This window comes from Anser brachyrhynchus (genome assembly GCF_964034855.1).
Source record: "Anser brachyrhynchus genome assembly, contig: SCAFFOLD_549, whole genome shotgun sequence".
NCBI lineage: Eukaryota > Metazoa > Chordata > Aves > Anseriformes > Anatidae > Anser > Anser brachyrhynchus.
Genome location: NW_027663482.1, coordinates 16,525 through 30,500, shown reverse-complemented (window position 1 = coordinate 30,500; position 13,976 = coordinate 16,525). Strand labels below are relative to the sequence as shown.

Below are 13,976 nucleotides of genomic sequence, written 5' to 3'. Positions count from 1 at the left end.
TCTAATTCTGACCCTGAGTCTCTCATAGGATTTCTGTGTTGTGGGTTGTTATTATTGTAGTTAGCTAAATGGATATTTCTGCTCTGTCGGAATTACTCTTGGTCCGGGGAGGGTGTTAGTTCTTAGCCATTCTTGCACAGCTGCCTGCTGAATCATTCCCCCCCTAAACATTCTTCTCCAGTGAATAACATACTCAAGATTGATGTTTCCCGCCCAGGAATACAAGTTCAGGCTTTTGAAACAGATTTGACTGTTCTGCTAGTCCTATAGGGTCCTCAGTTAAAGACTTTGTTTCTTAAAAAAAACACACACACAAAAAAAAGTCTTAAATCTCCTAATCTCTCTGTTGGTAAGGGCGGAGTTCACATAAGGTATTTGTCCTAGTCCCACTGGAACGTCCCTAAGAGGATACACACTTAGTTTTAGTACTGTTAGTACTACAGTGAGGACTGTAGGTTCACAAGCTACTTGACACTCCTCTACACCACATATGTAAAATTTTTCTTTTTTCCAACCCTTTAATTTCTCCCTTTTGCCTTTTTTTTTCTTCTTCTTCTTTTTTTTTTTCCATCTCTTATGTTTTGAAAACCTGTGATCTTTGTTTTACTGTTCCCACACTGCTCATCCTGTTTTTCTCAAGCTTCCACCTTATTTTGGAACAGTGAGGCCCCCTACTGCCAATTAATTACATAACATTTCTCCTTATTATGACTACACAACTACATTGGAATACAGAAAATTAGTTCTCTACTGCAAAAACACAACTTAGTTTCTCACATCTTTGAGCAAATTCTGATGGGACAGCAACTCCGAGAGATGACGTGAGCGTTCAGGCACGGCCCTTTTAGGAGGGAAATGCTGTTCTGGAAGCCAGCTGTGTCACACAAGTGCCCACTGCCTGTCCCTGCCCGCGGTCCCAGCACGGCCACACAGCAGCACTGGCACCAAGCTACAGGAGCAGCCAGGCCTTACACCGCCAGCAGGGCTCAGCAGGAAAGGGTGGCAGTGGCAGGAGAGCAGCTCTGCATGGACCCAGTGCTGGTGCTCCCGGGCTGGACTGCTGGGCCACGAATTTCTCCTCCACCTCTGCACACAGGCACTGTACCTGCAGCCACAGAAAAGGCCTCAGAGGAAGGACATGAGACAAAGAGGCACTTGAATTGGTTTAAATACATAACCAAAATGAAGAATTATATTTCTTTGTGGACAACATTTGAGAAAATAAAATTGGAAAAAACCAGCAACAACACAAGAGCATAAGACCCATTGACTTCGTCTATCATGAGTAATATTAGGAGTGATTTACAAAAGGAGGTGGGCAATCTATTGCTCAAGAAAAACACCCAGACATCACTTTCCACATGGCAACCTTGATCTCCTGGTTCCTCATGCTGTAGATGAAGGGGTTCACTACTGGAGGCACCACCAAGTACACAAGTGCCAGAACAAGATCCAGGGAAGGGGAGGAAATGGAGGGGGGCTTCAGGTGGGCAAAAATGACTGTGCTCATAAAGAGGGAGACCACAGCCAGGTGAGGGAGGCACGTGGAAAAGGCTTTGTGCCGTCCCTGCTGGGAGGGGATCCTCAGCACGGCCCAGAAGATCTGCACATAGGACAGTAAAACGAAGACAAAGCACCCCCCAAACACAGAAGCAGTAACCACAAGAACTTGAACTTCCCTTAGGTAGGAGTCTGAGCAGGAGAGCTTGAGGATCTGGGGGATTTCACAGAAGAACTGGTTGAGGGAATTGCCACAGCAGAGAGGCAGTGAAAATGTATTGGCAGTGTGCAGCACAGCATGGAGAAAGCCACTGCCCCAGGCAGCTGCTGCCATGGTGGCACAGGCTCTGGTGCCCAGGAGGGTCTCATAGTGCAGGGGCTGGCAGATGGCAATGTAGCGGTCATAAGACATGACAGTGAGAAGAGAAAGTTCTGCTAAATTGAAAAAGATTATCAGAAAGAGCTGTGCAACACATCCCACATAGGAAATGGCCCTGGTGTTCCAGAGGAAATTGGCAATGGCTTTGGGGAGAGTGGTGGAGATGGAGCCCAGGTCGAGTATGGCAAGGTTGAGGAGGAAGAAGTACATGGGGGTGTGGAGGCGGTGGTCGCAAGCTATGGCAGTGATGATGACCCCGTTGCCCAGGAGGGCAGCCAGGTAGATGCCCAGGAAGAGCGTGAAGTGCAGGAGCTGCAGCTCCCGCGTGTCTGCGAATGCCAGGAGGAGGAACTCGGTGATGGAGCTGCTGTTACACATTTCTTGCCTCGGAGCAAGGGAGCCTGTCCAAAAGAAGCAAAGACTGTGTAAAATTTAAGGACTTTTCTGATGAAAATTCATTGCATGTCTCAACAAACACCACACAAACAACATACTGCCTCATGCATTTCAGGACGATCTTTCTGCCGCTCCTTGTCTTTTCTCTGGTTGGTGCTCTGAGGGTGCCACAAGAAGCAGGGGGCTGTGCTGTGGGCTGTGCAGCAGTCAGTCCTAGTCTACAGCAACAGGTAAAAGGGAACCCGGAGTGATCTGAGAAGTCCACAGGCCAGGGACATGTCCCTGCTGCAGGACATGAGGAGAAGGTCAAATAATTCCCTAAGAAACAACAAAGGTGATGTCGGTACCGTCTGTATGCTGAGGTGTGTGAGGTGCCCCAGAGCAGCAGCAACGCTCAGGGATCCTTGAGGAATCTCTAGTACAGACGTTCTTACTCCATTACCATCCTTCTGCCTCAGCACATGGGCAGGAAAATGAAGCAGATTCTAAAAGTGCACTGCCTTCAGGTCACTTTTGCTGGGCAGTTCTGCTGTGCAGTGCCCTGGGGAGGTGTGGGGCTGTGAGCAGCCTGCCCCAGGCAGCAGGCTCTGGGCAGCAGCAGGACCCTGCCCTGCCGTGCCGTGCCGTGCCGTGCCAGGGGGGCTCCTTCCAGCCGCAGCTTCTCCCCGCAGCCCCTGGGCAGCTCCCCGGGCAGGCTGAGTGCTGAGCCTGGCAGGCGGCAGAGGCCCTGCCCCGCCACACAGCCCCTGGGGCACAGCAGGGACCCTGCTCTGCACCACAGCCCTGGGCACCCCTGCCTGCACCCCCGGCTGCACAGCCTGCAGCCGGCCCCAAGACAAGGAGCCCTCGGGCCCTGCACGCTCACCCTGCAGCACACAAGTCCTGCGTGCCCTTCAACTCCAACACCGAGCGTCCTCCTGACAGCTGCCATCGCCTGAGGGCTGTGCCAGCTCCAGGAGAGCCTGGCAGGGTGCGCAGCGGCATTGCCCTGCACCCAGACACTTACCGTGGGGAGGTGGCTGTGAGGATTTCTCCCTCTGCCAGCTCTCCTTCTCTGAAGGAAGTTCATTGAGTATCTGAGCATGTCAGATGTCAGTGCATGTCAGTGCGCAGTGGGTAAGGGTCTGGGTGGCCCCCACTGCCCCTAGTGCAGCCCCGTAAGGAGCTGGCCTTGCTCCCTCTCAGCATGTCCCACTGGCTCCTATGGTGTCCTCGTAGCACCCACGCCTTCTCCTCAGGGTCCCCCCTCAGCTGCTCACGTCCAGCCCTGCCCTGATGGATGCAGGTATTCTGCCCCACGTGCAGCACTGGCCACGTCTCCTTGCCACCTGCAGGGGGTTTCTGCTGGCTGAAGGCTGGACATTCCCAAGGTCCCCCTGCCCTCAAGCTCCCTTTTGTCTCCTGTTCATGGTTGGGTGCCGATGGCTCACCCTGATGGTGGTGACTCTCACACGATAACAGCGTGAGGAGTGTCAGGACTCGACAGGCACTAAGGGAGGCCCTTGTTCAGTGGAATTTTTGACCCACGCAAGAATTACCATGAGAACCATCTCTGAAACATCTCTGAAACATGCCTAACAATCCTAACCCCAAACCCTAAACCCTAAACCCTAAACCCTAACCCTAGGCCTAGGCCAGGGCTGCGGACTAACTGTAGGCCTAACCCTAGGCCTGACCGTGGGTCTAACTATCCTAAGTCTAACCCTAACCCTAACCATAAGGCCTAACGCCAACACATATGACCCCTGAAAACTAGCCTTAACCCTATCCCTAACCCCTAACCCTAACCCCTAAACCATAACCCCTAACCCTAACCCCTAACCCCAACCCTAACCCTAAACCCTCCTAATCCTAAGGCTAACTTGTAACCCTAACTCTAAACCCCTAACCTTAAGCCCTAGCCCTGACCCCTAATCCTAACCCTAACCCTGACCCTAACACAAAGCCTACCAGTCCTAACCCTAACCCCAACCCCAACCCTAACCCTAAGCCGAACCCTAAACCTAACCCTAACCCTAACCCTAGGCCTAGGCCTAGGCCTAGGCTGCGGCCTAACTGTACGCCTAACAATAGGCCTAACCGTAGGCCTATGAATCCTAACACTAACCCTAACCATAAGGTCTAACCCCAACCCCTATGAACCCTGAACACTAGCCCTAAGCCTAACCATAACCACAAACCCTGAACCATAACCCGTAACCCTAACCCTATCCCCTAACCCTAACCCTAACCGCTAACCCAAACCCTAACCCAAACCCAAACCCTAAACCCTACTAACCTTAACCCGTAACCATAACCCTAACCCCTAACCGTAAGCCCTAACCCTGAGCCCTAACCCTAACTCTAACCCTAACCCAAAGCCTCATAACCCTAACCCTAACCCTAACAAAAACCCTGACCCTAACCCTAACCCTAGGCCTAGGCCTAGGCCTAAATGTAGGCCTAACTGTAGGACTAACAATCCTAACCCTAACCCTAAGCCTAAGGCCTAACCCCAAACCCTATGACCATGGACCACTAGCCCTAAACATACCCCCTAACCCTAATCCTAACCCCTAACCAAAACCCTAACAAAAACCCTAACCCTAAACCCTACTACCCATAACCCAAACCGTAAGCCCTAACTGTTGAGGACTGGCTCGCTGCGCGTAATCACATTGATATCATGCAGCTGCAAGATAAGGAAATGGCGGATTACCGCACCCAGCTAGTCTAGGGAAACAAGAGCAAAGGCACGTACGCAAGGCTTGTCTGGGAACTCTTGTGAGAAATCCCAGGCAATTAGAAACAATGATAGTAAAGGGCATACTGCCCTTGGAGTTATAGTTAGAATAGAAAAGGGAACTAGCAGATAAAAGAATGCGGAACTAACAGATAGGGTAGTAGATGACGCTTACCAATAAGGAGCTTGGCTTTTGCAATATGTATGAGCTAATTATCCTGTACACGATAAAAGACAATTGAGCTATCCATTAAAGCTGAAGCATACTTAACACTCATATTGAGCGTTTGTGTCTTCCCTCCGTCGACAACACCTAACCATGACCCCTAGCCCTAACCCTAAGCCTAACCCTTATCCTAACCCTAACCCTAGGCCAAGGCCTAGGCTGCGGCCTAACTGTAGGCCTAACCCTAGGCCTAACCGTAGGTCTCACAATCCTAACCCTAACCCTAACCCTAAGGCCTAACCCCAACCCATATGACCCCTGACAACTAGCCTTAACCCTAACCCTAACCCCAAACCCTAACCCTAACCCCTAAACCCTAACCCCTAACCCTAACCCCTAACCCAAACCGTAACCCAAACCCTAAACCAAACCCTAACCCTAAACCCTCCTAATCCCAAGGCTAACTGTAACCCTAACTCTAAACCTAACCCCTAACCTTAAGCCCTAACCCTGACCCATAATCCTAACCCTAACCCTATGCCTAGGCTGCGGCCTAACTGTAGGCCTAAAAATAGGCCTAACCGTAGGCCTATGAATCCTAACCCTAACCCTAACCCTAAGGTCTAACCCCAACCCCTATGACCCCTGAACACTAGCCCTAAGCTTAACCCTAACCCCAAACCCTAAACCGTAACACGTAACCCTAATCCTATCCCCTAACCCTAACCCTAAACCCTACTAAACCTAACCCAAACCCTAACCCTAACCCTGACCCTAACCCTAACCCTAACCCTAGGCCTAGGCCTAACTGTAGGCCTATGAATCCTAACCCTAACCCTAAGCCTAAAGCCTAACCCTAACCCATATGAACCCTGACCACTAACCTTAACCCTAACCCTAACCCCTAACCCTAACCCTAACCCCTAAAGCCTAACCCCTAACCCTAACCCTAACCCTAAACCCTAACCCGAACCCTAACCCTAAACCCTCCTAATCCTAAGGCTAACTGTAACCCTAACCCCTAACCTTAAGCCCTAACCCTGAGCCCTAATCCTAACCTTAACCCTGACCCTAACACAAAGCCTACCAGTCCTAACCCTAAACCCAACCCCAACCCTAAGCCTAACCCTAAGCCGAACCCTAACCCTAACCCTAGGCCTAGGCCTAGGCCTAGGCTGCGGCCTAACTGTAGGCCTAACAATAGGCCTAACCGTAAGCCTATGAATCCTAACCCTAACCCTAACCATAAGGTCTAACCCCAACCCCTATGAACCCTAAACACTAGCCCTAACCGTAACACTAACCCCAAACCCTACACCGTAACCTGTAACTCTAACCCTATCCCCTAACCCTAACCTCAACCCCTAACACAAACCCTACCCCAAACCCTAACCCTAAGGCCTACTAACCCTAACCATAACCCTAAACCTAACCCCTAAACGTAAGCCCTAACCCTGAGCCCTAACCCTAACCCTAACCCAAACACTAACCCAAAGCCTCCTAACCCTGACCCTAACCCTAACCCTAGGCCTAGGCCTAGGCCTAACTGTAGGCCTAACCGTACGGCTAACAATCCTAACCCTAACCCTAAGCCTAAAGCCTAACCCCAACCCCTATGACACCTGACCACTAGCCTTAACCCTAACCCTAACTATTAACAGTAAGCCCTAACCCTGACACCTAGCCCTAATCCTAGCCCTAACCCAAAGCCTAACCCTAATCCTAACTCTATCCCTAACCCTAACACAAACCCTAGGCCTAGGCCTAACACAAGGCCTAACACTAGGCCTAACCAAAGGCCTAACCGTAGGGCTAACAATCATAACCCTAACCCCAACCCTAACCCTAAGGCCTAACCCCAATCGCTATGACCCCTGACCACTCGCCCTAACCCTAACCCTAAACCCTAAGGCTAACCCTAACCCTAACCCTAACCCAAACCCTCCTAACCCTAACCCTAAGCCTAACCCTAAACCTAAACATAACCCTAACCCTAACCCTAGACCTAGGCCTAGGCCTAACTGTAGGCCTAACCCTAGGCCTACCTGTAGGGCTAACAATCCTAACCCTAACCCCAACCCTAACCCTAAGGCCTAACCCCAATCGCTATGACCCCTGACCACTCGCCCTAACCCTAACCCTAAACCCTAAGGCTAACCCTAACCCTAACCCTAACCCAAACCCTCCTAACCCTAACCCTAAGCCTAACCCTAAACCTAAACATAACCCTAACCCTAACCCTAGACCTAGGCCTAGGCCTAACTGTAGGCCTAACCCTAGGCCTACCTGTAGGGCTAACAATCCTAACCCTAACCCTACGCCTAACCCTAAGGCCTAACCCCAACCCCTATGACCCCTGACCACTAGCCCTAACCCTAATCCTAACCCTCACCCAAATCCTACCCCTAACCCTAATCCCTAACCCAAACCCTAACCCTAAAAACTACTAACCCTAACCCTAACCCTAACGCTAATAGCACTGAAATAATCCTAACCGTAACATTAACCCCTAACCCCTAACCCCTGACCCTGACCGTGACCGTGACCCTGACCCTAGCCCTTTGCTTAACCCTAGGCCTAGGCCTAGGCCTAGACCTAACCCTAGGCCTAGGCCTAACCATAGGCCTAACAATGTTATAAATTAGTTTGGTAAAAATCATTCCCGACACATCGTGGGTAAGGTAGACCGAATTTTAATTTATTTGAGCAATTCAGCAAGCAGCGATAAATAAAACAGCGCTGGGCGGCCAGGGAGTCTCCTGCTCCGCCAACGGCGCGCACCCCTAAGCCCACCAGAGTCTCGATTTATAGTCTTGTGGTTCCGGGTTTTTAGTGGCACATCCTGGTGTCTTCTTACACTGCAAGGCCTGTTGCTAGGGGGTCTTCGTCAGTCCTCTGGTGGTCGTGAGGATGAAGATCGTCGTCTTCCTCTGCGCTGGGGTCGTGACTTTGCTGCTGATATGTGTGTTCCCACGCGGGGTGGGGAATGCCATTGTGCCCTTTTTTTGGAGCTGGTTTCTACTGCAATTGTTAACTTAACAGGAAATTCCTATACTTGTTTTTTCCTTCAACAGGATATTGGGGGTATAAGCAGTTAATCGTTGAAAACCTTCCCATCAGCAATATTTAATGAACAAACAAGGCTTTACCCATTACAATCCCCCCTTTTTCTCTGTATCATTTTGTTCATTAAATCTATTTAGTTCTAATTGACTCAGAATTAATGTTTCCTCTAGTAGGGGTCTATCATTTATTGATTTGTACTTTGTCCTCATAAGCATCAGGTGAGCAGCCTCCAGTCTCCCTTTAACAATAGCTATGGCTTTGTTAAGGATACAAGGACCAAACGTTAGTCCTAGGGTTAATAAAATCAGCGGGCCAGCTATTGTTGACAACAGAGTGGTGAGCCACGGCGAGTGATTATACCAGGACTCATACCAGCTTTGTTGGGCCTCCCGCTCTCTTTTTCTCTTTTCCAATCCTTCTCGAAGTGTGGTCATGGTATCTCTCACAATTCCAGTATGGTCAGCATATATACAACATTCCTCCTTGAGTGCGGCGCACAACCCTCCTTGTTGTAAATACAATAAATCTAGTCCTCTGCGATTCTGTAATACTACTTCGGATAACGATCTTACAGATTTTTCTAAAGCACTGATAGATTTTTCAATTCTGGCTAAATCTTCATCCACAGCCGCTCTCAGAGAGGTGATCTCTTTTCCTTGTTTGATTAATGAGGCAACCCCTGTGCCTACCCCTGCACCCCCCCAAATTATTAGGGTAGCCACGGTCAATGTGGAAATTGGTTCCCATTTTGTCAAATGGTGTTCTTGATTGATCTGATTGTCATACATAAAATTCTCTGGGTGGTAGAGTATCTGGGTGGTAGAGTATCTATTATTTATTATAGAGTATCTATAATAAATAATTATTACTTGAACACAGAATTCTACAGACTCATTGAACAAGTCCAGGGATAGACAAGGGGTAACTCCCGTCTTTGAGCATACCCACCTAGCATTCTCTGCAGGTAATAACCATTTCGCCGGTTTTTTTATACTTCCGACATTAGTTTGATTTGCACACAAGTGCATTTTATCGGGCGGGACTTGTCCCACGCATCTCCCCTTCCCAGTTACTTGGGTCATCGTTATGCCCTGACTCTCTTTCCCCCATGTACATGGGGGATCCATTTACCCGCCGGGCCTTCTCATTGACCCCTACAGCTTCATAAAAGGGCGGCCTTACCCCATAACAGAGCCAGCACCGCTCAGTCAGATTAGGGCTGGTGGCGTTTAACAGCTGGTAGCTTACCTGCATTAATTTCCACAGGGAATTTTTCCCGTTGTCGTTCTCGAGACTCTGGACAATAGGGTCATTATTAACAGTGACATTCCTGGTATTATTCTTGATACCCTCTCTATCCAAACTTGGGTTCAATACCGGATTGGGTCCCATCGATTCAGGTTCCGGTGGTACAACCTCCTTTTTTATAAATATTAAACCTCCTCTATCGGCTCCAGGTTCCCAATATCTCACACCCCACGTTTTCCCTGTAAACCAGGCTGGGTCAGTTGGATTCGTTATATTAACATACAGTTGTTCACAATCTCCATAGGGCATCCGGATCCCTCCGCTCCAGTCTCGGCTCGGAGGCCTACATCCATAGGGTCCATATCCTACAGTTAGGAACTTATCCCTCCCCGCTCCAGGACTCCAATCTGAAGCAATTTTTTCACAACCCCAATAAGCACAATAGTAGGAGTTGGGATAATTGCAGTATCCCCTTCCTGGGTTCGAGCTAGGGCAGAAGTAGAAATCTATTTGGTTCAGACACGGACTTATGGGTGCCAGTTGACAAAGGGATGTGAGAAAACTGGGTGCACCCGCCGTAGTTACTTGTTTAATGATAGTTTGGTCCTCCCACCTAATTAAACTCCACCTAAAGGGCTGGTGCAAATATCCCCCGTCAGCTCCAGCTGGACAGGGGATATTCAGTAAGAGAGGTAGCACCAACATACACCATAAGGGCAACGTCCATTTATAATTCTGGGGAGGTTGTTTCGAGTCACGGTGGGTACCAGGGCAGTTCATTCGGCCAGATCCCATTATCCAAAATAGAGGTGGGTACCACATAATCCGCCCCACCATTGTACCCCTCTGCCTCGCCCGCCTACTTGGTTGCCTCAAGCAGCGGGGTTTACTTTCTTCATGGCAGCAAGGGTAATCTTCAGGGGCCTAGGTACCGACTTTCCTGTTCCAGCCACTCCCAGTCCCAGTTACTCACTCCTCCTTAGGCACGTTACCCTACTGATGTATGGGGTTTGGCACATTAAGGAATTTCCCCTCCCCTACTTCTCAGTTCCCATTTACAATGAACCTGTTTATTCCTTAGAGAGGGTTATGAGTCATACGATCACGAATTCGCCCATCAGTCCCTTTTCGCAGGGTCAGCTTCAAATCTCCAGGTCAGCTGGTTACTCTCCACCGCTCCTCCGGTATTGGTCCTTTAACTCGGCTGGCGTGAGTCCATCCTTTCTCGGCTGTCCGAATAGCTGTGTCTGTGGTAAGTAGAACAAGGTAGGGTCCTTCCCAACGAGGAGTTAAAGAGGCCTCTTTCCAGGACTTTATCAGAACCTGGTCTCCTGGTTTGATCCTGTGTATGGCCATCTCTAGAGGGGGGCGTTGTACCACTAATCCCTTTTCGCGCAGCTGCCTCCTCCTAATCATAAGTGGTACTACATATGATTGTATTTGGGACTCTTCCAGCTGAGGGTGATCAGTTGGGAGCTCTAAATCATACGGCATCCCGTATAACATCTCAAAAGGGGAGATTCCTACATCTGCTCGGGGCTGGGTTCTTAGGTTTAGTAAAGCCAATGGAAGGCATTTTACCCATGAGGTTTTTGTTTCTATCATCAACTTGGTTAATTGTTTTTTTATTTCCCCATTCATCCTCTCTACCTTTCCCGAACTTTGTGGATGCCACGGGGTGTGATATTCCCATTTGGTCCCCAGAGAGAAGAGAGTGTTTCTGGCTAATTTTGAGACAAAATGCGGCCCCCTGTCAGAGTCTATTGCCTCGATCGATCCATATCGAGGGATTATGTTCTCCAACAGTATCTTTACCACCGTCTGAGCCATAGCTCGGGCTACTGGAAAGGCTTCCACAAAATGAGTTAGGTGGTGTCCTGGTTCCAGTTAGGACAGAGTTAAGTAGCTCATAGTAGCTGGTAGGGTGCTATGTTTTGGATTAGGATGAGAAGAGCGCTGATAACATGCTGATGTTTTAATTGTTGCAGAGCAGTGTTTACACCAGGCCAAGGACTTTTCGGCTTCTCGCTCTGTCCTGCCAGCGAGCAGGCTGGGGGTGCAGCAGGAGCTGGGAGGGGACAGACCCAGGACAGCTGACCCAAACTGGCCAAAGGGGTATTCCATACCATCTGACGTCATGCTAAACAATATATAGGGGTGGCTGGCCGGGGTGGGGGGCCGGCTGCTCGGGAATAGGCTGGGCATCGGTCAGCGGGTGGTGAGCAATTGCATTGTGCATCACTTGTTTTCTTACACATTATTATTGTTAATACTATTACCATTATCACTATTATTATTATTATTGTTATTATTATTTTCCTGTCTTAATAAACTGTCTTTATCTCAACTCACCGGCTTCACTTTCCCGTTTCTCTCCCCCCATCCCAGAGAGGGAGGGGGGAGGGTGAGCGAACGGCTGTGTGGTGTTTAGCTGCCAGCCGGGTTAAACCACAACAGGTGGTCAACCATTACCAGTAAGTATTTATATCGTCCCACCTTTGGCAGCTCTGTGAAATCTATTTGAATTCTAGCAAATGGTCTATGGGCTAATTCTCTTCCCCCTAAAGGCCTCTCTCTTAGTTGTTGCTTATTTACTCTTTGGCAGATCATACATTCATTAACTATTCTCTTAGCGATATTGTATGTACCAATACACATATACTTCGTAGCAAATTGGTCCACCAGCGCTTGAGTTCCCCAGTGAGTTTTTTCGTGGAAGTTCTGCATAACCCTCAGGGCCAAAGATTTCGGGAGAACCTCTCGGCCATCAGGGAGTTCCCATTTACCTTCAGTTATTTCCTTCACACCCATTTGAGTTAATTTGTCTTTCTCTTGCACAGTGAAGCTGAGGATGAAATGTTGCTCCCCATGGAGATGGCAGTAGCTATATCGGGGGTTGTTACATCTACAGTGCACTGCCTCTGTTCCATAATCCTTCCAACAATCATAACAGGGGAACTCGGTTAAATCCTTCCCACAAGATGGGCAATCTTTTTGATTCTCCTTGGTATATATCATCATCAGCGCTGCCCTTTTGGCTTCCTGATCAGCTAGGTTGTTTCCCCTAACTAGTGGATTTAATCCCTTTTGATGTCCTCTCAAATGTACTACTGCTATTCCTATTGGCCCTCTCAAAGCCTGCAAAATTTCAGTGATCAATTCCTGATGAATCAATCCCTTACCTTGAGAGTTTATTAGGCCCCTTTCTTCCCAAATTTTTCCAAAAGTATGCACTACCCCAAAAGCATACTTGGAATCAGTATATATGGTTCCAATTTTACCTTTTAACAGTTGTAGGGCCCTTAATACTGCATATAGTTCGCAAGCTTGGGCCGACCAACTGGGACTCAGAGGTCCTGACTCTATTACAAAGAAGTTTTCTCCATTGATAATTGCATATCTTGACCTACTTTTTCCCTCGACCACCCTTGACGAACCATCCACAAACAGCTTCTCCCCTTTGGCCAGTTCCTCCTCCTCTAGGTCTGGCCTAATTTTTGTCTGTTCTTCTATATTACGCAAGCAGTCGTGGGATATGTCTCCTTTTGGTTCCCCATATAAGAATTGCGCCGGGTTTTGTAGAGCTGTTGTTTCAAGCTCCAATTTAGGTGAGGAGATTAAGATGCCTTCATATTTCAGGAGCCGTGCATCAGTTATCCATTTGTCAGCCTTTTGCTGCAGGATCCCCCTTATATTGTGAAGTGACAATACTCTTAATTCGCCCCCAAAGGTGATTTTATGTGCTTCTTCCACCAAGAGCGCAGCCGCAACCACTGCCTGGAGATAGGTGGGCCATCCCCTACTCACGGGGTCTAAAAGTTTAGAAAGATATCCCACGGGTTTCTTTTTTCCCGCCCAGTCTTGAGTTAAGACCCCGAACGCTGTCCCCTCCTCTGTGTTAATAAATAGATAAAAGGGTCTCTTCACTTCGGGTAAATTTAACACGGGAGCGTTCACTAAATCCATTTTTAAGTCTATCAGGCTTTGCTCATCGCTTTGGCTCCATTTCATTAATCCTTCCCCAACCAGTTTCTGATACAAAAACTTCACCTTACTACTATAATTTTCAATCCATTGCCGACAATATCCTAACAATCCCAGCAGCTGCCTAACTTGTCTTTTGCTTTTTGGCACTTGTAGTGACAAAATCCCATTTACTCGTTCGGGGTCTAGTTTCTTAGTGCCTTTACTTAGCCAATGTCCTAAATATTTCACCTCTTCCTCCGTAAATTTTAATTTTGACTTTGATACTTTTAGTCCCTTTAAGCTCAAGAAGTTTAGTAGCTTGATACTTTCTGTCCTGACTGCCTCCTGACTCTCTCCTGCTAACAACAAATCATCCACATACTGGACTAAGGTTACTTCAGGATTCGGTTCATAGTTCTCTAATACTTGTTCTAATGCCTGACCGAATAGATTTGGTGATTCCGTGAATCCTTGGGGAAGCACAGTCCATCTTAATTGTTGTTTCCGATGGGTTGCAGGGTCTTCCCACTCGA

At 48.6% G+C, this 13,976-nt stretch overlaps 1 protein-coding gene across 1 annotated transcript; it reads right to left on the bottom strand.

Moving 5' to 3' along the window:
• Window positions 1-1,330: 1,330 nt before the first annotated feature.
• On the bottom strand, window positions 1,331-3,313 carry LOC308187419 (olfactory receptor 14C36-like; the record flags this gene model as incomplete). The annotated part of the gene is made up of 2 exons (XM_080609563.1): window positions 2,374-3,313; window positions 1,331-2,280 (listed from the first exon to the last, which is right to left on the bottom strand). Exon 2 carries the CDS (start codon window positions 2,255-2,257, stop codon window positions 1,331-1,333), a length of 927 nt encoding a protein of 308 aa, XP_080465689.1. The 5' UTR covers window positions 2,258-2,280; window positions 2,374-3,313.
• Window positions 3,314-13,976: the final 10,663 nt, after the last annotated feature.